At 44.4% G+C, this 26,006-nt stretch overlaps 2 protein-coding genes across 4 annotated transcripts; both read left to right on the top strand.

Moving 5' to 3' along the window:
• The first annotated feature begins 2,048 nt into the window (after positions 1 to 2,048).
• Positions 2,049 to 13,159, top strand: tent2 (terminal nucleotidyltransferase 2). 3 transcript variants are annotated; one of them, XR_014553119.1, is made up of 17 exons: positions 2,049 to 2,125; positions 2,470 to 2,642; positions 2,742 to 2,771; positions 3,381 to 3,410; positions 3,549 to 3,611; positions 3,710 to 3,965; positions 5,088 to 5,202; positions 5,279 to 5,367; positions 5,588 to 5,651; positions 6,022 to 6,088; positions 6,334 to 6,410; positions 6,611 to 6,739; positions 6,851 to 6,894; positions 8,609 to 8,745; positions 9,878 to 9,969; positions 10,108 to 11,371; positions 13,030 to 13,159. XR_014553119.1 is itself a non-coding variant. In XM_083645025.1 (17 exons), exons 2-17 carry the CDS (start codon positions 2,479 to 2,481, stop codon positions 10,346 to 10,348), a joined length of 1,524 nt encoding a protein of 507 aa, XP_083501151.1. In that variant the 5' UTR covers positions 2,049 to 2,125; positions 2,470 to 2,478; the 3' UTR covers positions 10,349 to 11,665. The 3 variants fall into 3 exon arrangements, 2 of the variants coding, with proteins under 2 accessions (XP_083501151.1, XP_083501150.1); XM_083645025.1 differs by lacking the exon at positions 13,030 to 13,159 and having other exon boundaries at positions 10,108 to 10,187; positions 10,262 to 11,665; XM_083645024.1 differs by lacking the exon at positions 13,030 to 13,159 and having other exon boundaries at positions 10,108 to 11,665.
• Positions 11,848 to 14,451, top strand: cmya5 (cardiomyopathy associated 5; the record flags this gene model as incomplete). Its single annotated transcript, XM_083645336.1, has 4 exons — positions 11,848 to 11,885; positions 13,030 to 13,095; positions 13,178 to 13,589; positions 13,780 to 14,451. The coding sequence occupies 4 exons, from the start codon at positions 11,848 to 11,850 to the stop codon at positions 14,314 to 14,316; spliced, it is 1,053 nt and encodes a 350-aa protein (XP_083501462.1). The 3' UTR covers positions 14,317 to 14,451.
• Between the last annotated feature and the right edge of the window lie 11,555 nt (positions 14,452 to 26,006).

Here is a 26,006-nt window from a genome sequence, read left to right as displayed (position 1 = left end):
ATTAACCTCAATTGTAAACATGTTTTTTTTCACACAGGAAAGGAATCTGTAATGTTGTAATACTGTGTATGGTACATTGTATGAAAATATAATCCGGCCTAGGGGTCTTGTATATTTTCTGTTTGAAGTCATCTGGAAAACAGACTGAGGACGCGGATAGCGATCTGGTGCTCAGGGAGTGCAAAGGCACGGTACTAAACGTCCAGCTCTACGCCTACAAATTTCCATGGTTATATGAGTAGAATGACTACAGTATTATATCCAAAATATCGTGTAGTAACACCACAAGGGCATATCAATTTCCCAGACGTCGATGATATTTTCACACTCGCTGCCGCAGTTCAGGCACAAAAGGCCTACAATTGAAAGCAGAATCACAACAGCACCTGCCAGATAAGGTGCAGTGTGAGGGCGAGAGTACGAACAGACATTGAACCAGCTTTATGACTTAAAGAAATTAGAATGTTATACCTGGCACTATCCCCAAAACAACCTCAAATATAGACTCGACTCTAGGGCAGCATTCACAAAACCTCATTGGAGCACTGGCGCCGGAAGCAGGGGGACATGGGGACATTTTGTCCCCCTGAATATGAGAGAATTTTTTTTTTTTTGCTAAAAACGTTTTTCCGTTTTAAAGTTGAAAACGGAAAACGAAAACGAAAACGGGGGGGGGGGGGGGACAGAAAGACTAAAACGTTAAGAAAAATAAACCATTTAAAACCATTGAAAATGGGTTATACTTGAGTACCCTGACCTGGTCTATTTATTTTTAAACATTATTAATACTGAATGAATGTTTAATACTAATTAGTATTAAAAACTAATTAGTTATGTTAAATTATCTCTGTCTTAACCTGTTGGCACAGGAAAAGAAAATTTGAAACCATACAGAAATACCCATTGTAATAGGTGAGCTGAGCACATCAATAAACTATGTGTCATATATTTATTTAGGTAGCCATTCAATTTTTGATGGCACAAGGGTTTTCTTTTTGCCGCGAAAACTGCCGCGCTTAATATTGTTTGGCCCGCGACTCCTTATATTTTCCTGTATGCAGCCCACAACCAAAAAAGTTTGGCCACCCCTGGTTTACACAGCCTGTGACACTTGTTAAAGCCGTGATCGTTGTGGGATTATTACACCTGAGAGACAGACAGACCCGGACTCTGTACTGCACTCACTAATGCACTTTAGGATGGCTTGAATGTGTTATAATGGTATAGTATACGGTTAGTTTTATTTTATTTTTGTGTTGAGATGACAAGTTTTGCACTGTGTTTCAAAGTGATAATAATAATAATAATAATAATAATAATAATAATAATAATAATAATAAATAATAAGTTCAGTCACCAAGTGAGTGAGAAAAGGAGAAAATACTGAATAATGACATCAATCCTAATGTTAATTTAAAATGAAATATTCCTCTAAATATGGCTAAAAATCAACCAAACGTAAAAAAAAAAAAAAAAAACATAAATTTATTTTTGCCAAGACTCGGCAAAAGAAAACTTTGGCAAGACTCCCTTCCCGCTTTTGTCCCCCTATTGCAAACTCGTTCCTGCGCCACTGCATTGGAGATATAAACCGTGGACAGTGACAGAGATAGGCTACATAGCATGATTAGTGAAATTCCAGATCTACTAACAACAGCAGAAGATTAGGCTACAACGCCCATATAGCCTAAGTGACATAGCTTTGGGTAGCCTATACAACTGTCTTCTTGTGGTTATATTGTAGTTGCCATTGCACAATTACAAGTCACTGGCAAAGAGTAAACAAGACTAAATAAAGTATGACTGGCAAACCAAATCGTGGGTTCAAACAATGGCTGCATTGACCACTATGGAAAGAAATGCCCGTGAGAAAACAGGGGGAGTCCTCAAATAAGCAAGTAGGCCTAAAGTCGGGTCCTCAGTTGAGTGATTCAGGGCGAGAGTTGCTCCTATTCACAGTTCCCAAGTTCACATTATTAACTGTCCGTTCAACTCAAATTTAGTGGCGTCCCCTTTAAATCGATTCATGCATTACGTCATGGCATCAACGCGGAAGTTATCACCATTAGGAGGTTAGCATTTAGCACCATCATCAGTTTTGTTTACATGTGTGACGTGTGATTTGGTAAGTTGTATCACGTATGGTTTCAGTAAAGTAAACATTTTATCTCATCCACACGGGAACGCAATGTGAATAATATAGAACAGGTTTTCATTCCCGTTTCTGACGACTGAATTAGCTTGCTAACCGTTGCTGCTCGGTGTTAGCTAGCTAGCTACATTGCGCCTCACCAATAATACGTTTCCGTTTCCTCGGTTGTCACTCAAGCATTATTGTTAATGTTGGATAATGATATAATTAATGGCGAGTGGCACATTTTTCCACCAGTACCGACTCCCCTAATTGTAACGTCACCGTGTTTTTTTCTTTGTTTTCTTTTTCTGTTTTTGTGCTGGTCCTACGTGAAGAGCCGCAGCATGTCCTCCCACAGTGCTCCGCCGAGGGGCCGTCCGCCCCACAGCCAGGGTCACAGTAACGGACTCCACCCGGGCGGACCCCCGGTGCCTCAGCAGGTCTATAGGTCCCATCTCGTGCCCTGGGCAGGTGGCCCTCACCCAGCAACTACGGCCAATGGGCGGAAGTAGGACATTTTCTATACATTCCTTATTGAAATAGTATGTCTCATTCCCTTATGTCCTTTTCATGTCTATGCATTTCCCTCATCTTTGTGTTTCTCCAGGAGACAGATTGACAACAGCAGTCCCAACAGGTAACTGAAGAAACTGGTCTACACTGTTGTTGTGCTAAACATCACGAAAGCAAATAATCTCAAATGGAAAACTCATAATACTTATCAGTTAGGACCTTCCTGTCCTTACAGGTACAGTAACGTATATTTGTCTAGGTCCCAACTCCTGCCCTGGCCCCTCACCCAGGTTTTGATGCCTTATTGCACCTAGTTTTATGACTTCTGCATAATGTCAACAGCAGACTGAAGTCTGTCTCTCCAGAACTATGGGCAAAGCCAAGGAATTGTGGTCTATCATCAGTATATACAGTAAATGGGAGCTAGGGCTCTGTCTGTTTCTCTATCTCTCTGTCCCACTGTGATGTCATAAATCCCACTGTGACATCAGTGATGTCATAAATCCCAGTGATGCCATAAATCCCACTGACATCATCAGTGATGTCTTAAATCCCACTGATCACATCATAAGTGATGACATCATAAGTGATGTCATAAATCTGACATCATCAGTGATGCTGGTCTCATTGGCCACACAGCAGCCGAGCTGCGGGCAAGGCCGCGGAATAGTCTGTCTCATTCGCTTCTGTCCTTCTCATGTCTGCATTTCCCTCATCTTTGTGTTTCCTCCAGGAGGCAGATTGACAACAGCAGTCCCAACAGGTAACTGAAGAAACTGGTCTACACTGTTGTTGTGCTAAACATCACGAAAGCATATAATCTCAAATGGAAAACTCACAATATTTATCAGTTAGGACCTTCCTGTCCTTACAGGTACAGTAATGTTGTATGTTTGTCTAGGTCCCATCTCCTGCCCTCGGCCCTGGGCCCTCCTCACCCAGCAACTACAGTCAATGGACGGAAGTAGGACATTTTCTATACAGTCCTTATTGAATAGTCTTCTCATTCCCTTCTGTCCTTCTCATGTCTTTGCATTTGCCTCATCTTTGTGTTTCCTCCAGGAGGCAGATTGACGACCGCAGTCCCCATGACTTTAAGCGCCCGCGCCTTGAGCCCACTCTCATCCAACAAGGAGGCAGTCCTCTCATTCAGACCCCTCCTCCCCGGCACCGTCCTGACCAAGAGGTGGCTGGGACGTCTAGGATGGGCCACTCTAGTGCTGATCGCTTGCATCCCAGCCCCCAGTCCCAGCCCTATCCCCAGGTGCCTACTGTCCTAGGAAGCACTAACATGCTGCAGACCTACGCCAAGGACAAGGTATATTGAGATGGACATAGGGGTGGGCAATATGACGATCTTAGATCGTTAACGATTAGAATGGCCCCCACGATCTGCCTTCCCAGACAGATCGTAAGAATCGTGCTACATGCAGTGCACATTCTATCAGTTGCATTTCTATGTCTGAAAGACGCTTCCAAAGTTTTCCTCCCCTCTTTTCACTTCACAAAGTGCGAGCAGCATAGCGGGGCTAGAGGGGGAGTTGGTTTGACACACACACATAGGCTACACACTTAACCAGGGCTCGACACTAAGGACCTCCCGTCATCCCGGGGACATTAAAAATGGCGTCAGGGACGATGAAAATTAATTTGGGGATGGAGCTGGGACGATAGTTGAAAAAAAAGAAAATAGCCTAAACACACGCTCTGCTCGTTACCATGAACGGTGATGAAAATGACATGAACGCAAATTAAACATCTTTACAACACACACGCACACTAAACAAACATGCGGGTAGAGAGACAGACAGGCAGATATAGTGGAAAAGTGTCTGAATCATATCTATGGCTGCTTTACAGTTTCAGTTTAATTTGCTTCAGTCGGATTCGGGCAGTTTTGACTCAATTTGTCCACTAAGTTATCAATATAAAGTGATGTATATATCATTACACTACCTGGGTGGTGCACAGCGAATTTATTTTTCAGTAAATTATGTCGACTATTGCAATATATCGCAATATGTATTGTATCACAATCGTATCGTGATACAATTGTATCGTGATACATATAGTATTGTGAGGTCCTTGCCAATACCCAGCCCTATTGTAAACTCAGTGTAAATGAATGACATGAAAATATTTATAAAACAAATTGTATTTTAAATTGCCATGACTTTTCCCAGGTTTCTCATGACCATACGAACCCTGAAATTAGTTTGGTTGTACTTGTACTGTTCAGTAACTTGCAAAATAGTCTTAAAAACCAATATGAAAAAGAATTGTGATAAAATCGTGGATCGTGATTCTGCCTAAAAAATCGTGATATGATATTTTTGCCATATCGCCCACCCCTAGATGGACATAACCTTCAGTTGACATATATACGTGTATGCAGGCATGCTGTGGTTAGTGTCATCACTGCATGTGTTTGTGACCTCAGTTGAGCGGTCAGATGGTGGAGCTGTTCGACGCGTGCCAACAGCAAGCTTCTGATTTGATCAATAAGGAGAGGGCCAGGGCCCGGTTGCAGAGAGACATACAGCATCTCTTTCCAGGTATGTGAGGTACAGACAGTCATGCTCCGCCCTGGCTTCCCCAGTGTTCCATCTCCACTAATTGTCCTTCTCACAGTGTCACGGCTTTACTTGACTGGGTCTTCCATGAATGGATTGGGCTGCAGGAGCAGTGATGCTGATCTGTGTCTGATCATTGGGGGATTTGTGAGTATTACTTAATATCTGTCCCTAATGTCCAAAGTTGTGTCAGACTGTAGACAACACACACGCGCGTGTGCCTGCATGCATGCACGCACGCACGCACGCACGCACGCACGCACGCACACACACACACACACACACACACACACACACACACACACACACACACTCACACTCACACTCACTCATTCTCTCTCCCTCCCCCCCCCTTTTTCTCTTTCAGATGGGTATCCAACCTGATCCTATTTTTGTACTCACTCTTCTCCAAGGGCTGTTCAGCTCACTGCGTGAGTATTAACGAACCATTTTTACAAGGTCATTTCATTTTGAATAATTGAGTTATGTACCCTTCATTTCCTACTTTTTTTAACATGGTTGGAAAGAATGATTATTTAGCCTCATCTGCTTGTCACCAACAAGTATCACTGGGCAAAGTACGCAAAGTAGTTATTGGAATCCAGTGTGGGTTTCTGTACAGTATAATTTTAGCTTGGGAAAGTTGTGTGATGACATGTGATGTCCATGTTTATGTCCAGATCTTGTGTTCAGCACACCCTCCACTAGGGGGAGCCATTTACTTAGTGGAAGATTCAGGCTGACAGATTAGGAAAGTGAAATGACTACCATGCATTCTGTGATGTTTGTCTTGATTCACAGCATATATAGGGAGGAGTCAGCTGATCAGAGCCAAGGTCCCTATCATCAAATTTAGAGAGAGAAGCAGGTAGGAAGAAATCATTCGGTGTTATTTTAAGCCTGTTATTTTGATGAGCCACTGTGTACGGAACATCGCAACTACTTTGGCGCATTAACAATAATTAAAGGTAGCCTTCTATTTTTTGGACTGATCTTCGCCTTTATGCGAAGAAAACAGGAGTCATTTCAGCCAATGTTTACAGCATCATCAGTTAGAGATCATGGCTATGTACCTCTCTCTTTCTGCCCCCCACCCCCCCCCCCCCCCCCCAGTGGCTTGGAGTTTGATCTGAATATCAACAACACAGTGGGCATCAGAAACACTTTCCTTCTTAGGAGTTATGCCTATGGTGGGTGAGACCACAGCTACTTCCATTACCACATCCCATACTTTGATTTCAATGGGACTGACTTTTCTAGACTATAAATTCTCCCTCTGTAAGACCCAAGTTCAATCTCTACATTCGTACAAACCACATACACTGGAATCATTCCCTCAAAGCAAGATTGCTATGTTACTGTGTTTTGCTTGTGTTTATGCTTATTTCAGCTGATCTCAGGGTAAGGCCCATCATCCTTGTCGTCAAGAAATGGGCACGCTACCATGACATCAACGACGCCAGCAGGGGGACATTAAGCAGCTACGCACTGGTGTTGATGGTGCTGCACTACCTCCAGAGTCAGTACACAGTCACACAGATGCTCAGACACCTCCAGCCAATCCAATCTCATATACTGTATAAGTTTGACTTAAGATAAGTCTAATCTTTTCTGTATTCTTGTTTTCTAGCTCTTAAGGAACCTGTCCTTCCCTCTCTTCAGAAGGATTATCCAGTAAGCAGACCTTCCTATCCAGGGCACATACCACATACAATAAGTGTGACTGAAGAAGAAGTTTATACTTGTTTATCGCCAACATTGCCCGGCGCCCGCACAGAATACTGGCAAGCGACAAAATAATAGGAATGTGTCACCGCAACTAATGCATGCATGAAAAAAAATCAACTAGCCTGTTAGGAATAGGTGCTACGGAATAAAGCTTAGATGCATTTTTTTCTAACCCTCCGTTTTGATACAATGGCCACATTTCAAATGACTAAACAATTTTAACACATTTCCAGACAAATATTTAAATAAAGTCTGAATTCTATCCACCTTATTTTTGGCGGCCATGATGCATCATGGGTGCTGCTTCCTTCTCCTGTCCTCTTCCCCCGTTACGTCTAGCTTGACACAACACAGCCCGTCTAATTTACCCGTCTGTAAACGGTGCAGCTGAGCTGATAAATGCAGACTTGTTCAACGAGCAACAGGTTAGCCGCGGATGTGATAGATAACATTCCCAAAACGAGTGTTATTTTGTGACGAGCAAACTTTTAACTTCGGAGTTCGACAAGGAAATGCGATGCGAGGAGGCACGTGCTGCAGTCATGGGTTGCAGTGCAGAGTACTATATCCAGGCAGCGTCAAGCCAGCGTAAACACAGCTGCTCACGTTCTATACCGGATATTGCTCCCAGAATTATTTTACAGCGGCAGCCTCACAAAAATAAGGTGGATATTGTCTCGCTGTGTTGGATGTGTGTGTTGTTGATTGTTTGTGTGGCCGTTGTCTCGCTGTGTTGGATGTGTGTGTTGTTGATTGTTTGTGTGGCCGTTGTCTCGCTGTGTTGGATGTGTGTGTTGTTGATTGTGTGGCCGTTGTCTCGCTGTGTTGGATGTGTGTGTTGTTGATTGTTTGTGTGGCCGTTGTCTCGCTGTGTTGGATGTGTGTGTTGTTGATTGTGTGGCCATTGTCTCGCTGTGTTGGATGTGTGTGTTGTTGATTGTGTGGCCGTTGTCTCGCTGTGTTGGATGTGTGTGTTGTTGATTGTGTGGCCATTGTCTCGCTGTGTTGGATGTGTGTGTTGTTGATTGTGTGGCCATTGTCTCGCTGTGTTGGATGTGTGTGTTGTTGATTGTGTGGCCATTGTCTCGCTGTGTTGGATGTGTGTGTTGATTGTTTGTGTGGCCGTTGTCTCGCTGTGTTGGATGTGTGTGTTGTTGATTGTGTGGCCATTGTCTCGCTGTGTTGGATGTGTGTGTTGTTGTTTGTGTGGCCGTTGTCTCGCTGTGTTGGATGTGTGTGTTGTTGATTGTGTGGCCATTGTCTCGCTGTGTTGGATGTGTGTGTTGTTGATTGTGTGGCCATTGTCTCGCTGTGTTGGATGTGTGTGTTGTTGATTGTGTGGCCATTGTCTCGCTGTGTTGGATGTGTGTGTTGATTGTTTGTGTGGCCGTTGTCTCGCTGTGTTGGATGTGTGTGTTGTTGATTGTTTGTGTGGCCGTTGTCTCGCTGTGTTGGATGTGTGGTTGATTGTGTGTGTGGCCGTTGTCTCGCTGTGTTGGATGTGTGTGCTGTATGTATGTTGTGTACGCTGTGCTATTGTAGTGTCAAGTTGTAAGCCCATGAGGGCTGGGCACCTAATGGTGCATGACAGTTTAATAAATTAATATAATCAAATCAATTTCACCCAGCTCATATTCATGGTCCTACATGTTATTATCAGGAGTGTTTCGATCCATCCATGGAAATCGACATGGTTCCAGAGGGGCCCAGACACATCCCCCCCTACATCTCTCCAAACCAGTCCTCCCTGGGAGATCTGCTGCTGGGCTTTCTCAAGTACTATGCCACCGTCTTCAGGTAATTCATAAGGATGCGACATTGGGAGTCGTGCACATAGGACTTTTTTTTCTTGTGTTCTTTTTTTCTTGCTCCCCTTTCACATCTCTCACCTCTTCTCACTCACCCTTGCTTTCCAGTGACTCCCCTCTCTCCCTTTCCTCCCCTTCCTCCTATCCTGCATCCTTGTCTCTGGTTTCATGTTGCTCGCTGAGGGGCAGTGGCAGGTGGGACCTTTGGCCTTAGGCAGCACGAACATGTCATACTATGATGCCTGGCGTTTTATGTAGGTTACCTTGGCACAACATGTCTTGGGGTGGCCACAGCGAGAATTAAAACACACACTGTACATACATGCTTTTAATCGACACATTTGATGTACAGTAAGTACTGTACAGTGTAAAGCTTGAAAAAAAAACTAGGTGGTACCTAGTTAAGCTGGGCGGTTTGTGATATGTTTACACTATTATATTATACTATTATACATCTCTAACCATTTATGTTGCTATGCACAGCCCAAGAGAGCATTATTCTCAAATTTTTCTCAAAAGTAAGTGACACAATCTGTGCTTTAAATCTGAAGGCAAAACCGCCACACTTCCTGTCTCGTCCTAGCTAACTCTAGCTGTGTGATGCGGCTACAGCAGGCAGCAATAAAGCTACTCTGTCCCACATGTGGTTTTGCTGTCAGGGTTTCACCATGTGGTGTAATGTTTCTGTGTGTCGAGAGTCGAGACTGCTGTCAGATAGTGATCTCTAGCTTGGGTTTCTAGAGCTTTCAGCCATGCCATCCAGCTAAAAAGATCTCATATATTAGGGAAAATGAACTGGATCAGAAAATAATCGCTGTTATGCATTTAAAAGCATTGTAGTAATTTCCATAGAGTCTGGCTGTTTGAGAGTGAAAACTGCAGTGCCCCAAGCTCACTTTCCCCCTCCAAATGGAGGGAGGCAAAGTAAATCAGAATTTTATTAAACTGACGTGTCCTGAATTGAAACAGTTGAAAGGAATAAGTGAGCATCTTCAAGCATAGGAGAGTAAAAGGAGCATTATTTTTCTAGCTAGAAAAACCTCCTTAATTATTAGTCTTCATTTTCCATTTAATTACATAAATAATTCCCTTGCTGCTGTTTTTTTTCCCTCGTCATGCAGGTGGGATAAGCAGGTGATCTCTGTACGGGAGGCCAAAGCTCTGCCTAAGACCGCCTCTCTAGAGTGGAGAAACAAATACATCTGTGTGGAGGGTAACTATTACAGTGGACTTAACATATGCTGTCACCACCATAGATATTAGTTTAGTTTACAATCGCTGCAACAACTGTTACAGAGGTCCACAGTAATGCTGCATGTCCAGTGAGTGACGGTGACTCCTTGTGTTTCAGAGCCATTTGAAAGAAAGAACGTGGCCAGGGCGGTCCATGAGAAGGTCAGATTTGATGACATCAAAGCTCAGTTTGCTCAGGTAGGTTACTCCATTGCTGTGCTACCTTTACATGTCATTATCCCGCTGCTTCTCATGTCTCTCTTTCTGTGCAGTCATCTGAGCTACTCCAGCGGAGGAAGGACCTGAACTCCATCCTCGCCGTCCGAGCCACCATTAATCAGGAGTCGGCCATGAGATAAAGGATTCCTCTGATTAGAGATGCTGACTGGAGCTTTCTACCTCAAGACAGGAGGCCTGTCCCCAGAGAAGATGAGAGACCATGGGGTGCCACACAGGCAGAGCAACCCTGGAACTCTTGATTTACTGCTCTCTCCCTATCGGGCGGTTTGAGTCTCGGTCACTTCGGTCCCTGGGCAGAGCTTGCTGAAAATGTTACTCTCATGGACAAATGTTTCTTCCACATTTGCCAAATGTATGCCATTGATAAGACAGTACGGAGGGGCAGGATGGTAATGGTCGGTTCAGTTGGTTGTAGGTTGCCAGACGGCCCTCGCTCCCTCCCCATATAAGCAGCATTACTGCCAGGAGGCATAGAACTATCAGAAGACACAAAATGATGCCTGCTAATATCAGAAGCTAGGTCGGACTAAAGCAACTGCATTAAGGTTTGACAGACTGGTCAGTCTCAGCCAAGGTTATGCCTCTGATCTTCACCCTGGTTACGGTCAGATTTGGTTGAATCCACATGGCCAGAGCCATACTGTCCAGACTCACTTTGAAGATACCATGCTGTTGCTGCCACAACTTCTACCCCCCCTAACCCTAGCCTGGGTAAACCCAGCCCCCAGTGACCTGCTCTCAGGCTCACCCTGCTTACAGTCACAAGGTAGTGACTGGGAACTCTGAGAGCAGGTCACGTGGGGGCTGGGTTTACCTAGGCTACCCTAACCCCCCCTCCTAATTTCTTCTTTCTGTCTTCAATCTGTCTCTATCAACTTATTAGGCTACATGATTTACATGATTCATTGACCAGTTATCATAATTTAAAGGCAGCTTAAATTTTCTTGTGTTTTTAGGTAAATACTGAAGCAATTGTAGATTTGCTTTATACACTAGAGACACTTTTTTTAAAGGCCTTCTATGTTCTTCAGGAACAACTTCATGCCTTTTCAGGGTTTTAAGCTTCTCTGAAACTGATCATCTCAACAGGTTGGTGTTTGACGATGCTTGCGAAGCAGTCTTCCAATCTAAATGATTTTCAGGTAATTGCCAGGTAGGTCAAGAGGCCAGACTCGCTGGATATTAATACCAGTGTTAATGCTCCTGCTGTGTTGTATTATTTTCCCTCAACTGGTTTCAAGCCTGTGCTGTGTCTGTTTGACATAAGTTAATGGGTCACTTTGATCAATTCACTAACTACATAAAACAGTGAAAGAATTTACACATAGATGGGTGTGGTTTCCTTTTTGTGTAACTATTTGGTTTGTATTTTTCCTCGTCTTTTTTGTACATTTTGTACCATACTGTTTTAAATGTTAAAAGATTACATTTCTGAAGATGCACATATGTTTTCTATTTTTTGTTATATTTACTATATTCTCAGTCTCTGTGGAGACCACTGAGATTGGGTGGCATGGCATCAGTTTTAAGGGAATTTTCAATGGGCCACAGGACAACAATGGTAGAAATAAAATGCATGTGGTCCATCCTGGATATTCTGATCAATTTAGAGTCATGGATGTTATTCACACTCATCAGCCAGAGTAACTGTGCCCGGTAAGAGCTATTATTAACTAAAAATAACATCCAATTTGAATTTCACCCGATTTTTGGAAATTGTCAAATATAGGTGGCATTTCACTTCTTCCAAATAATGCACTCTTTCCACTTTTACTAAGAGCTCAGATGTCATTCAAAATGTCTAGGTGTTTGTGATTCATGAGGGGGAAAAAAATATTATTCTTGGATATCCTGACCCTCTGCAAGCTCTCTGCAGTCCCTTTGGCAGCTTGTGGGCTAATATTTATCGTTACGTGGTTTTGATGCCTTATTACACCTACGGTAGTTTTATGACTTCTGCATAGTGTCAGCAGCAGACTGAAGTCTATGTCACTCCAGAACTGTGGGCAAGGCCAAGGAATTGTAGTATATGAGAAATAATTAATTTCCCGGCACCTTAGCTCAGATACATTCTGACAAATTGCTTCAAACTGACACAAGAGAAGATGTGCTTTATAAATCTCTGGTGAGCAGACACTGAACGGGTGTTACACCAAGCAGCTCTCCACTGGCAGTTCTCAACTGATATCCTTACATGTGTAGGAGACAAATGAAAGAAAGTCAATTAATCATCTGATGCGTTCAAGCAAGGAATTATTGTCAGTGTTGCACTGAAGGCAGCTCTATATGCAACATTTTCGCATGTTTCATAACGCATGTTCTATCCATGACATAAATAGTAGGATATATTAATATGTGGGGCTTTGTATCTGAGAGAGGGCCGGTCTTCTCTAATATTACATGTGCAGCATTTGGGGACATCACCCTGCCTTGACCCTGCTGGAGCCCAACCTGTATTTATAACTGGTGGTCAAGCTCAGAGCACATTAGACTATTACTTTTCAGCTCGTTACTCACATTGGCAGACACCGGCACATTCGCTAATGCAGCGAGATATACAGCTCTCAAGTAATCATCCTGAGAAAACATGACCTGAAGATATCATGTGTTTTAATTTTGAGAAATCAGCTTGCTCACTTGCCAACTCAGTGATGCAAAAGTGTTATTTCTCTGCTTGAATTTCCGTGAGCTGAGCCAAAAGAATCTCCTCTTGCAGTTTGACAGTTGGTCCTTTCACTTCATGTGAATGACAAAAACGGCCTCTACTCCTTCTTCTGACTCTGTTCATTCTGTCCTCCAGCCTGCGAGAGGTAGTCCAGGACCCGTCTGTGAAGCCCAAACTGCAGTGCCTGATGGTGGACACATGGTAACTGTCCAGAGTGAACACAGTGGTATTGTTTGGGAGACGGCCTCTAGCCGCTGCTCTACCCCTCGGATTTTGAGACCAGCTCCATCTCTGAAGGCTACAGCATGGAGGGTTCCGGAGCCCAGGGCAAGATCAGGCTGAGCAGAGCCAGTAGCTCAAGATCCACTTCAGCACTGGGGGTGGAGAGACCTGAGATGGCGGAGGTCTCTGTTCCCAATGTTAAACGGGAGGAAACAGAAACAGGGCTGGACTTGGAGGACATCAAAGACAAAGATCAGCAGCTGTTCAGTCTGATTTCAGAGGGTTATGAGATTCTCAACATCAGAGTCCCGTCCAAAGTGTCCACTGTGGATGAGAGTACAGAGCTGGAGGACAACTTGTCTTATCTAAACCAGACTCACAGGATCAGGTCCAGAAACCACCAAGGCTTGGCAGAGCGACAGAATGATGGCCTACCAGGGGAAGTGGAGGTGGAAATACTGGAGAACCAAGAGGTATTTATTCATTTATTTCAATGATTTGCATGATTATGAGGTGTTTAACACTAGTTTAGAACTTTTTGCAGAGATGTGACCTGCCCTGTCACTCACATGAAAATAAGATGTAAATTCCCTTGCATGTACTGTAGGTTCAACATTACAAAGTCCTCTATGAATTCACTCACTGGTTGCATTCTCTCCACAGGCCTCAAAGCCCTCAGCAGACACACAGAAAGACAGTGCCGGTGACATGGACTACTTTGAGAAGTTTACCCTGATGGGTGAGGTAGTTCCTGGGGCGCAAGCTCCAGAGCCGCAGGAGGAGGTGGAACAGCCTGCGGCAAAGCCTCAAGCAGGGGAGCAAAAGCCTGGCAAGGAGACAGCCACGGACAGCCCCTCGGCGTCAGGAGACTCGTTTGTAGCTGGGGGGCACCTGGATGAGGTTTTCTATGGAAATTGGGTTCTTGGGGCCCCTGCTGATGCGCTGCAGCGGAGAGAGGATGAGGACCTGGAGTTGGGAGGGGGGAAGAGAATGAAAAGACAGAGCCAGAGATCTCTGACGGGGAGTTGTTCGGTGTTTACTAGTGAAGAGACCACCCTCACTCCCATCTTTCTCCCCTCTGGGCCCCCTAAGATCATTGACCAAAACTTGCTGGACGAACCCACTGCCATGTCCTTCATGTACTCTGATCTATACGAGGACGCTATGGGGGAGAGCAGGATGAGCGATGAGGAATACTAGGCAGAGAGCATGGCGGAGAAAAGGGATTCCTCTAATTAGAGGAGCTGACTGGAGCCTACCTCAAGACAGGCCTGTCCCCAAAGATGATGATAGACCTTGGGGTGCCACACAGGCAGAGTGACCCTGGGACCCAGACTTACTGCTCTCTCCCTATCGGGCGGTTTGAGTATCAGTCACATCGGTCTCTGGGCAGAACTTGCTGAAAAGTTACTCTCATGGACAAAGGTTTCCTCGCTCCCAGCACACGCAGCATTACTGCCTGGAGGCATATAGAGAGCCAAAGTCAATGTCACTTTCTGTAGGGGGCGTGGTGAGGGAAAGGGGCGAGGCTAGGGAAAAGGGGCTTTAAGCATAGCTAGGGATAGGACAATCTGGGAACCCAGAGTCTTATCAGTCTGACGACTAATACAACTCTGGGATAGACGGCCGATGTAGAGCGGACATCCCACCCCTTCCGTCATTGTTTACAGTCCGACGACGTCTCATATGCAGCTATTTATTATTATTATTATTAGCCAAAATGTCGTCTGGACGTAAAACACCTTCAATCGATCAGCTCCAACACCATTCTCGCATCGACTGTAAACACAGAAGCAGAAGTCTTGGCGCAGACATCCACTCTACAGTGGAAACCCCGAAATATCGTCCGTCTGTCCCGTAGTCGTCAGGTTCCCAGATTGGGGATAGGAAGGTCGTAGATAGTCTGGGTTCAAGGGCTGGGTAGAGGGAGTGGCTAGGGGGATGTGGGTGGGGGTCAAGGAAGGGGGCGGGGCAGGGGAAAAGCTAGGGATTTTAGCTAGGTAGCTAGGTATAGGAAGGTCGTAGAGAGTCGGGTTTCGAAGGGTTGTTTGGGGGAGTGGCTTGGGGGATGTGGGTGGTGGGAGAGGGGTGTGATCAGTAAGGGGGTGTGGCTAGAGAAAAGGGGCCGTAGCTAGGTATAGGAAGGTAGTAGAGAGTCGAGGGTTCGAGGGGTGGGTAGGGGGACTGGCTGGGGGGGTGTAGGTGGTTTAGGGTTGGGGTAGGGTTGCCGTGGGCTTCAAGGAATTTTTGCTTGTGTGAGTCTGGACCTGGACAGACATGGGTTTTGTTCTGGTATATTGACACTGAAGCTGTCCAGCCTCATCCCACTGCTTAGCTTTAAGTTACTGCTGCGCAACCTTGAAATGACTGCCTCGATGTGCTCCTGTTTTAACAACTGACCATCTCCTTTTAACATCCCCTTTTTTATCTAGTGTGTCTCTGTTAGCCTTTTGCTTATTTTATGTATTGTCTGTACTGATACTGATTACTGTTGTCATACTGTCTGTCAACTTTTGTTACTGTAACTTTCTGTCTGGATGCTGCTTGAACAGGTCGCACTTGAAAATGAGATCCAGGTCTCAAGGTGATTCACCTGTATAAATAAAGGTTAAATAAAATAAAATAAATATTTTTCTGTCCTCAATCTGTCTCAACTTATTAGACTACATACAGTATATGATTCAGTGACCATCAGTGACCAGTTATCATCATTTAAAGGCAGCAATTTTTCTATGCCTTTAGGTAAATACTGAGGTAGGTAAATACTACAACATCATGCCTTTTCAAGGTTTTAAGCTCCTCTGAAAACTGATAATCTCAACAAGTTGGTGTTTGACTATATGCTTGCTACGTGCAGTGCTTCAATCTAAGTGATATTCAGGTAGTTACTGTACTAGAGGAGTGTCAAGAGGCCGGACTCCCTGGATAATAATACCATTATTAATGCTCCTACTGTGTTGTATTATTTTCCTCAACTGGTTTCAACTGTTTGACATAGATTTGACATAAGTTAATGATTCAGTCACTTTGATCAATTCACTAACTACATAAATCAGTCGAAGAATTTACACAGACGGGTGTGGTTTCTTTTTCTTTTTTGTGTGACTATTTGGTTTATATTTTTCCTTGGCTTTTTTGTACCATACTGTTTTAAATGTTAAAGGATTACATTTCTGAATATGTACATATGATGATGTTTTATTTTTTGCTATATTTGTTATATTCTCAGTCTATGTGGAGACCACTACATGGTGAGATTGGGTGGCATCCTGTTTTAAGGTAATGGGCCAATGGGCCACACCACAGGATTTTTTTTACAAAATGGTCCATCCTGGATATTCTGATAGAGGGTATCCGCGGGGTCTTGAAAAGTATTAAAAGTTGGTAAATCAATTATGGCCCTTAAAAAGTATTAAAAAAATCATAATCACCATTTGAGAGGCATTACATTTTGTAGCTTTTGTTGATGGTGTTAAATGAGCTTATGATATCGTCTCATATCGATTCCAGACCTCTAAATTGAATCGATATTGTATCGTGGCAGACTTTGTGATGCCAGCAAATATCATGTAGTTGTCCAAAGAATCTATAATATTGTATCATGATGAAACTTGTGATTTACACCCCTATAATTGATGAAAGTGCCGTCTTAAAATATATTGAAAAGGTCTTAAAAGGTATTGAATTTAACTTCAGGATTCCTGCATATACCCTGTGATAAATTTAGAGTCATGGATTTTATTCACACTCATCAGCCACTGAGTAACTTTGCCTGGTAAGAGCTATTAACCAAAAATACAATCCAATTTCATCGGTTTGAGCCATCCAATTTCGCCAGATCTTCGGAAGGTGTCAAATGTATATATGTGTGTTATTTCACTTCTGCCAGCCAATGCATATGTAAATGTCTAGGTGTTTTTGATTCATCATCCATGGAAAAAAAGGGATTATTCCTGGATACCCAGACCCTCTTGCAAGCTCTCTGCAGCCCCTCTGGCAGCTTGTGGGATAATATTTTCGTTCCGTGGTTTTGACGCCTTATTACAACTAGTTTTATGACTTCTGCATAGTGTCAGCAGTGATAGGAGAGCTTACCTCAAGAGAGATAGACATTGTGTGAGTGTGTGTATCCCCACCCCCCGCCCATCTGTCCCTAGGCCTGTTTAGTGTTGCCACCGGGAGCAGGGGGTACTGTTTCAGGACATGACCTATATTTAACTTTGCAAAGGGAGAATTCTGATCTTAAAGTCACATTGCCCCATTCAGCCTCCAGCACATTGGTTCAGTAGTACCAGAGCTATAGGCTTGGGATTTGCTTAGATATATAAGTCTTCTTGTGATTGAAAATCAAACGACTTTTCAGGGTTTGTTGTTCGTGCGCTCAACTAGAGAAGTAGTGAGAACTACGCTCTCTCACGCACACCTCACACCCCCTCACTGCCTTGGTCCTCTCTATCTCTCTCTGTCTATTTCTGTCCCTCGCTGAGTCAGACGGACAGCTCCCAACTTGGAATGGCACATACAGACACACCATCCCATCCGAGTTCAGAGTGGCTGAAAAAACCAGGAGGACACTAAAAAAACAAAACAGAAAAGAAACATTGGGAACAGCAACAAGAGAGTTAGAGGATTTCACTACGATGGAGGAATGTGAGAGTCTGGACTCGGAGATGACAGAGTTACAGGAGTGTCAGAGTGAAGCTTCAGAGCCCATCGGCCAGGACGATGAAGACGAGGAGGAGGAACTGCGAAACAGGTGCTTCATCTGCTCTCTAACTAATACAGTTGTCTGGCACTTAAGCTGAATAACCATGGCCCACTTTATCATTGTGTAAAGGGGTGGATATTATCCACTGGGAGGTCTTATACTGGCTCCACTGAACTGTCTTGGCCTGTTTGTGTTTGACTGAAGCCTATAAGTTGCTCCAGAACTGTGGGCCATGGGCAAGGCCAAGGAATTGTAGTCTGTGAGAAATCATTAATTTCTGGGCTCCTTAGCTCAGATACAAATGGCTTCAATCAGAGACAAGAGAAGATGTGTCTCATCAATCTCTGGTGAGCAGACACTGAACAGGTGTTACACCAAGCAGCACTCCATTGATCTTATTTAATACAGGCAATTCTCAACTGCTATCCTGTATTTATGGTACATGTGTAAGGGGACAAATGAAAGAAAGCCATCATCTGATGCGTTCAAGCAAGGAATTATTGTCAGTGTTGCACTAAAGGCAGCTCTATCAAATATTATGCAGCATTTTAGCATTATAGTAGAAGATATTCATATGTGGGGCTTTGTATCTGAGAGGGCTTCTCTAATATTACATGTGCAGCATTTGGGGACATCATCACCCTGCATTACATCTTCTACTATTCATGTGATCGATGCGCTGCATACTGCACAAAGTCCAATTCTTCGTTTGTAATATGATTACTCACTATGGCTATTAAAATTAATCTTGAATCTGAACCCTGCTGGGGCCCAACCTGTATTCATAACATGCAGGAGGGCGAGCTCAGAGCACATTAGACTATTACTTTTCAGCTCGTTACTCACATTGGCAGACACCGGCACATTTACTAATGCAGCGAGATATACACTTCTCAAATAATCATCCTGAAAAGAGATTACCCGAAGATATCATGTGTTTTCATGTTTAGAAATCAGCTTGCTAACTTGCCAGCTCAGTGATGCAAAAGTGTTATGTTTTTATTGGATTTACTGGTTCTCTACTTGAATTTCCATGAGCTGAGCCAAAAGAATCTCCTCTTGCAGTTTGACAGTTGGTCCTTTCACTTCATGTGAATGACAAAAACAGCCTCTACTCCTTCCTCTGACTCTGTTCATTCCTCTGTCCTCCAGCCTGCGAGAGGTAGTCCAGGACCCGTCTGTGAAGCCCAAACTGCAGTGCCTGATGGTGGACCCATCCTTCTCCATGGTAACTGTCCAGAGTGAGGACAGTGGTATTGTTTGGGAGACGGCCTCTAGCCGCTGCTCCACCCCCTGGGCTTCGGAGACCAGCTCCATCTCTGAAGGCTACAGCATGGAGGGCTCCGGAGCCCAGGGCAAGATCACTATCGTGTTTGATGAGGAGAAGATAATCCGCAGGAGGGTGAGGTCTGGAGGAAGGATCAGCAGGCTGGGGGACAGGCTGAGCAGAGCCAGTAGCTCAAGAAGATCCAGTTCAGCACTGGGGGTGGAGAGACCTGAGATGGCGGAGGTCTCCGTTCCCAATGTTAAACAGGAGAAAACAGAAACGGGGTTGGACTTGGAGGAAATCAAAGACAAAGATCAGCAGCTGTTCAGTCTGATTTCAGAGGGTTATGAGATTCTCAACATCAGAGTCCCATCCAAACTGCCCACTGTGGATGAGGAGGAGAGCACAGAGCTAGAGGACAACTTGTCTTATCTAAACCAGACTCCCAGGATCAGGTCCAGAAACCACCACGCACAGCGACAGAACGATGGCGTACCAGAGGAGGTGGAGGTGGAAATACTGGAGAACCAAGAGGTATTTATTGATTTATTTGAATGACTTGCATGATTATTATGAGGTTTTTAACACTTTTTTAACTAGTTGTAGAGATATGACCTGATCTATCAGTCACTCACATGAAAACAAATAAGATGATTAAATAAATAAATAAGATGGTTCAACATTAGAAAGTCCTTTGTGGATTCACTTGCATTCTCTCCATAGGCCCCGAAACAAGACTCTTCAGCAGACGCAGAGGTCAGACACACACACACTCAGAAAGATGCCACCGGTGACATGGACTACTTTGAGAAGTTTACCCTGCTGGATGAGGTGGTTCCTGGGGAGCAAGCTCCAGAGCCGCAGGAGGTGGAACAACCTGCAGCAGAGGAGCTAAAGCCTGGCAATGAGAGAGCCACAGACAGCCCCTCGGCATTAGAAGACTCGTTTGTCTTTGTCACGGATGTGGAGATAGCCGGGGAGCACCTGGATGAGGTTTTCTATGGAAATGGAGTTCACGGGCCCCCTGATGATGCGCTGCAGCGGAGAGAGCACGAGTGCCTGGAGTTGGGAGGGGCGCAGAGAATGAGAAGAGAGAGCCAGAAATCTCTGACAGGGAGTTGTTCGGTGTTTATTAGTGAAGAGACCACCCTCACTCCCATCTTTCTCCCCTCTGGGCCCCCTAAGATCATTGACCAAATCCTGCTGGACGAACCCACTGCCATGTCCTTCATGTACTCTGACCTATACGAGGACGCTTTGGGTGAGAGGAGCATGGGTGACGAGGAATACTCTGAGGCAGGGAGCGTGGCGCAACAGAGAGTTTTTAAGAGACGTTTGTCAGATTCAGAGGAGGCGGACGGATACCTGGAGATGTTCACTTTGAAAGATGAAACTCCCACAGTGGAGGTTCAATCAGATTCACAGGAGGATAAGAGGGAGGGCAAGATGATGTGGTCACAGAGTGAGTTTGAATTGACGGGATGTCTTACAAGAGTGACCGAAGAAGAGGGAGGGGAGGGAGCAACTGAGGAGGAACCAGAGACACAGGAGGTCAGTGCAGCCGAGATGAGCAAACATGTACAATCAGGGAAGTTTGAGGAGAAAGAGGAAATTATAAAAATGGAAAAGATGGAGGACCTGGAAGTGAAACAGGAGGTAAAGCAAGACCATACTGAGCCAGTCGATGTACCTGAAACACAACAGGTGGACACTAAAATAGAAAAGACAGAGGAGAGGAAGGAACATCAGAGAGAAGAGTTTGCTCTGAAAATGAGTGAGCCTGACATTACTGAATCACAACAGACATCTCAGACACAAAAAGTAATGGAAAAAACAGGGGAGACGCCAGCGGAAGTGAAAGCACCTGTAAGTAGTGAGGTGCCTCAGATGGTCGTTGAACCTGCAGCACAAACAATTATAGAAGTTGAAGCACAGGTTCCTGCTAAAATAGGAGGAACCATAAACAGAGAGAAGAGTTCATCTGAGGAGGCAGCTCTTGACACCAAGATTGTGGTCGCTGATCAGAAGGTAGAGCAGGTAAAGGAGATGACTGCGGCCGAAGGAGAGGCTTCAGCCGAGGTCAAAGAACCTGAAATCGTAAGAGAGGAAAAGGTTGCCAGTGCTGAACCCTCAGTTGATGCTGAAATATCAACCGAAGTACCAGTGGGTGGGGAAACAGAAGCAATTGTGCCTGAAAAAGCGGCACCTGTTATCATCGATAGTGAGCCTACAGTACAAGCAGTAGTAGAAGTAACAGAAAAACCATTGGGTGAAACAGAGATCCAAACCCAAGTGCAGATTGCTCTTCAGGAGGTAACTAGTGCTGAGACACCAGAGGTTCAAATGTTGGTCCCAGAGGAACGAAAAGAAGCTGTGGGCGCTGATCAGGAATCAGAGGTTAAACCTGAGACTTTACCCAAAGTAATGGAACCTCTGATGCCAGAGGAAGTCAAGCCAGATGCAGATGAGAAACATGTAGAAGTCCCCGAACCCAATCAGAGTCAAGAGGAGTCAGTAACTGGAAAAGAATCGGACAAAATTGAACTGACAGCTGAAATCAAAGCTAAAACAGCAAACAACACTGAGGCTGTTCTTCCACAGACTGTAAATGATGGTGATGAGCTAATCCTCCTAGTTCCCAAGGGGCAAACGGTAGAGATGGATATAGAGATAAGTCAGTGGTCAGAGGAGGTTATAAAAACAGATGCAGTAGCTGCTCCTGAGCCTGACAGCACAAGTGAGAACCTTGTAACTGCTGATACCACCGCACCACCATGCTCAGAACCTCCTCAGCCACCAATCGAAGATATACAAACAGAGCTCCAACTGGAAGTAAAACCAGAGGAAGAGCTACCCACACAGGACTTAGAGAGGTGGCCCTCACCTCCAGCCTCTGTGGGCACAGAGGAGGCCGACGCAGAGGAGCAAAAGATGGACTTGGAGGACTTGAAGGAAGATGAGGGAGACTTCTCTGCCCTGAGGAGCTTCACTCCCCCGGAGGATTTGTCTGGGCTACACACAGAGGATGCAGCATTAGATACTGAGGATGTAGAGCCAACAATAGAGATGCAAAAGATGGCACATGTTCCAGAAACCGACATTGATAAAGATGTAGAAATCGAGCTGCACAGAGAGGATGTAACATCACAACCAGAGGACCTAGAGCCAAAAACAGAGATGCACATGGTTGTACATGTCCCAGAAACAGACATGGATGAAGAAGATGCAGGTCCAGAGATCGAGCTGCACCGAGAACATGCAGCATTAGAAACAGAGGATGTAGAGCCAAAGACAGAGATGCAGAAGATGGCACATGTTCCAGAAACTGACATGGATAAAGAGGCTGTAGAGATTGAGCTGCACAGAGAGGATGTAACATTAGAAACAGAGGATGTAGAGCCAAAGACAGAGATGCAGAAGATGGAACATGTTCCAGAAACAGACATGAATGAAGATGCAGGTCCAGAGATTGAGCTGCACAGAGAACATGTAACATCTGAAACAGAGGACGTAGAGCCAAAGACAGAGATGCACACGGTTGCACATGTCCCAGAAACAGACATGGATGAAGAAGATGCAGGTCCAGAGATTGAGCTGCACCGAGAACATGCAGCATTAGAAACAGAGGATGTAGAGCCAAAGACAGAGATGCAGAAGATGGCACATGTTCCAGAAACTGACATGGATAAAGAGGCTGTAGAGATTGAGCTGCACAGAGAGGATGTAACATTAGAAACAGAGGATGTAGAGCCAAAGACAGAGATGCAGAAGATGGAACATGTTCCAGAAACAGACATGGATGAAGAAGATGTAGGTCCAGAGATTGAGCTGCACAGAGAACATGTAGCATTAGAAACAGAGGATGTAGAGCCAAAGACAGAGATGCACACGGTTGCACATGTTCCAGAAACAGACATGAATGAAGATGCAGGTCCAGAGATTGAGCTGCACAGAGAACATGTAGCATTAGAAACAGAGGATGTAGAGCCAAAGACAGAGATGCATAAGATGGCACATGTTCCAGAAACTGACATGAATGAAGAAGATGTAGAGATGGAGCTGCACAGAGAGGATGTAACATCTGAAACAGAGGACGTAGAGCCAAAGACAGAGATGCACACGGTTGAACATGTTCCAGAAACAGACATGAATAAAGAGGATGCACGCCCAGAAATTGAGCTGCACAGAGAGGATATAGGGCAAAAGATGGAGCTACACAGAGAGGTTGCAGAGGGTCCAGAGGTGACTGCTGAGGAGCTGGAGTATGATATAATATCCAAACTGGAAGCCAGGGAGATGGCAGAGCCTGAAATGGAGAGAGTTGCAGAGGAGCAACGACCTGAATCTGGTCAGGAGAGAGGAGAGAGGATGGAGACAGAGATGGAGGAGAGAGTGCTGGATCTGCCTGCAGGAGAAGAGCTCATCGAGGCTGACTATGATATCATTGATGCCGAGGAGGAGCAGCAGGCCCGAGCGGCTGCTGAGCTGCAGGGCATGGACTGGTTCTGTCTCCGCTGTGGCTGCCTGCTGTCAGAGGAGGACTGTGTGTCTGGACAGCATCAGGACCACCAGGTGACATCTGTGGACAGAGCATATGACGACATCAAGGTATGTGATGCAATTATGTTTTATTTAAATCACTTATCTTAAAGTATGGTTTTAAAATCAGAGTTTACAGTGCTTTACAAAAGGCATAAACACAAATAATAGGAATATAAAAAGGTACATTTTTGGAAGCACATTAAAAGTTGTTAAAAATAAATAAACAAACATTCGAAACAATGCAAGACAAGACAAAGTTTGTCTTTTCCTTTATATGAGAGTCAACATCGTCTGCCTGATGTTTGAGAATTTATAGCAGGCTTCAACAGTTCTCATAAGTGATGGCATGCTTGTTATAATCTCATCACAGCTCATCGCCGCGCACTTTACGGGCATTATTATGACACATAATTATCATCACGCATTTTAGTAGGCTATGGCACATCATACTATGAACTGGTCCTGAATTAGATTGCCGAGCTGTAACCCCGTTGGTCAAGCTGACAGGCTGCATGATCTCAGTCTGCTCTCGGGCTCCAGGCAAGCACATTGAATGGCTGTGATGTAATGCTCTGTTTTGATCGGTGGAAAGGTCCAGTGTGACATCATCAGCCAGAGACTGATATGTGATCTGTTCTCCCCTTCACTGTCCATTTGGGTCAGCACGAGGTCAGCCATCTGATTTTCTTAATCTTTAGACCTGAGACCAATAATTTGCCTATTTTAAGTGATCCTCTATTTAGCCAAGTAGTGCTGTTGTGAGACCAAGAGTTAAGAGAGACCTGGCCAAAGAAGTAGCATCAAGACAGACAATGTGCCACATCTAATCAAAGTCACAGAAAATAAAAAGCAAAGTAAAATGTTCTATATCAGCCCTCCAAAAGGCAGTCGTATAATGTTAAACCTGCAGACTCATGGCCCAAACCTATTTAAATCTGGACTAATGTAAACAGGGACAGCTTACCTTCATTATCAGTTTAAACTCACCAAGAGATACCAACTCTTTGGGATTTGAAACATTTTGCAGTGAGTTCCATGAAGAGGCAATAGAGTAAACAGAAGAAGAAAAACATCCTCGAGCCATAAATTGTAATTTCCACAAACTTTAAAAAAAGATATTAGAACAAATATCAAACAACAAATTCAGGACACATCCAGAAGAAATGCCTTTTTCTTTCTTTTGTCTTTTTCTTTTTACCAATGAATAAGTGTGTGGACAGGGGAGGACAGTCAACCTCATACAAGGTAGCCTACAGTTATGGGTGAGCTCCAGATGGATGGGGGGAACATTTCATCAAGTGATTGGAAGTTGAATGAATTGACTTTGAAATGCTTTGCTTTGGTTATCTGATCCCGCTTGACACTTCCTATGTGGCAAACCCTTTCCATTTCCACCTTCCATCTGGCACCTAAATCAAAGGAAGGCTGGAGAAAATCTGAAAGTAATTTAATACTATTTGACCCAGGTCTTGTCCATGTGTGATGCTCTATGTATTTGTACAAATGACAGCCGGTCTCTAAAAATGACAAAGATCAAATAGCTATAAGAGCAGTCTGGCTAACAGCACTGAGAACTGCAGCACGTTCAGATACTCTCTGGAGGCGAAAATTGATCGGGGCAAGTTTACCAAAACATGTCAGCAGTGTCCCTTTCAATTTTATGAGCTACGTGTCATGCACATATGGACGCGTGCACATACGCAGACACGGTATACACCTGTTCTCTGATCCTTCATGGAGAAGCGCAAGGAGCGGTAGAGTGGCCGCAACATGACCTAGTGAAATGCCTGTGAGCTGTCACTCTATGAGCAGTGTTGAGGTGATGATTGGGGATTGCCACTGTTATTCATCCTGGAATATTCAGCATGGAATTTCCCCTTAAAGCTGCAGTACATAGTTTACATTACAAAGATTCATCATATGTGCCCAAATAATTATCAGATGTTGGGCTCACCAATGGTGTCTGAACCAGCTGCAAAGATTCTTTTTTTATTCCATTATCTCCGCCCCTACCAGTACCAACCACTAAGAAGAAGAAGAAACCTAGGTTAGGTCAGAGGAGTGTGTCATGTTACACAATATCTGGGTGAACTTGAAGCCCCTTAATACCATGTCTGCCACTTGAGGCCGCCAAAGTAGATGCCCATGCAGCGCAGCTTTACACGATAACACAGGTGTAATTTTCCTAATAGGTAAGGTTAATAAATAACTTCATAACAGCACAATCCAAAGTAGTTCCATTCTGCCAGAATTTAATGTGAAGAGATCTTTGCATGTATTTGACTCCCTCTCAAGTTTTGCCTCCTTAATGCCACCAGGAGAACATATTAATGAATAGTCCCCATTGAATGTGGTAATTAGCTGCATAGTAAA

Source organism: Poromitra crassiceps (assembly GCF_964638095.1).
Source record: "Poromitra crassiceps genome assembly, chromosome: 10".
NCBI classification, from domain to species: Eukaryota; Metazoa; Chordata; class Actinopteri; order Beryciformes; family Melamphaidae; genus Poromitra; species Poromitra crassiceps.
Note: the sequence above shows the minus strand (reverse complement) of the source record. Positions and strands in the feature narration are given on the sequence as shown.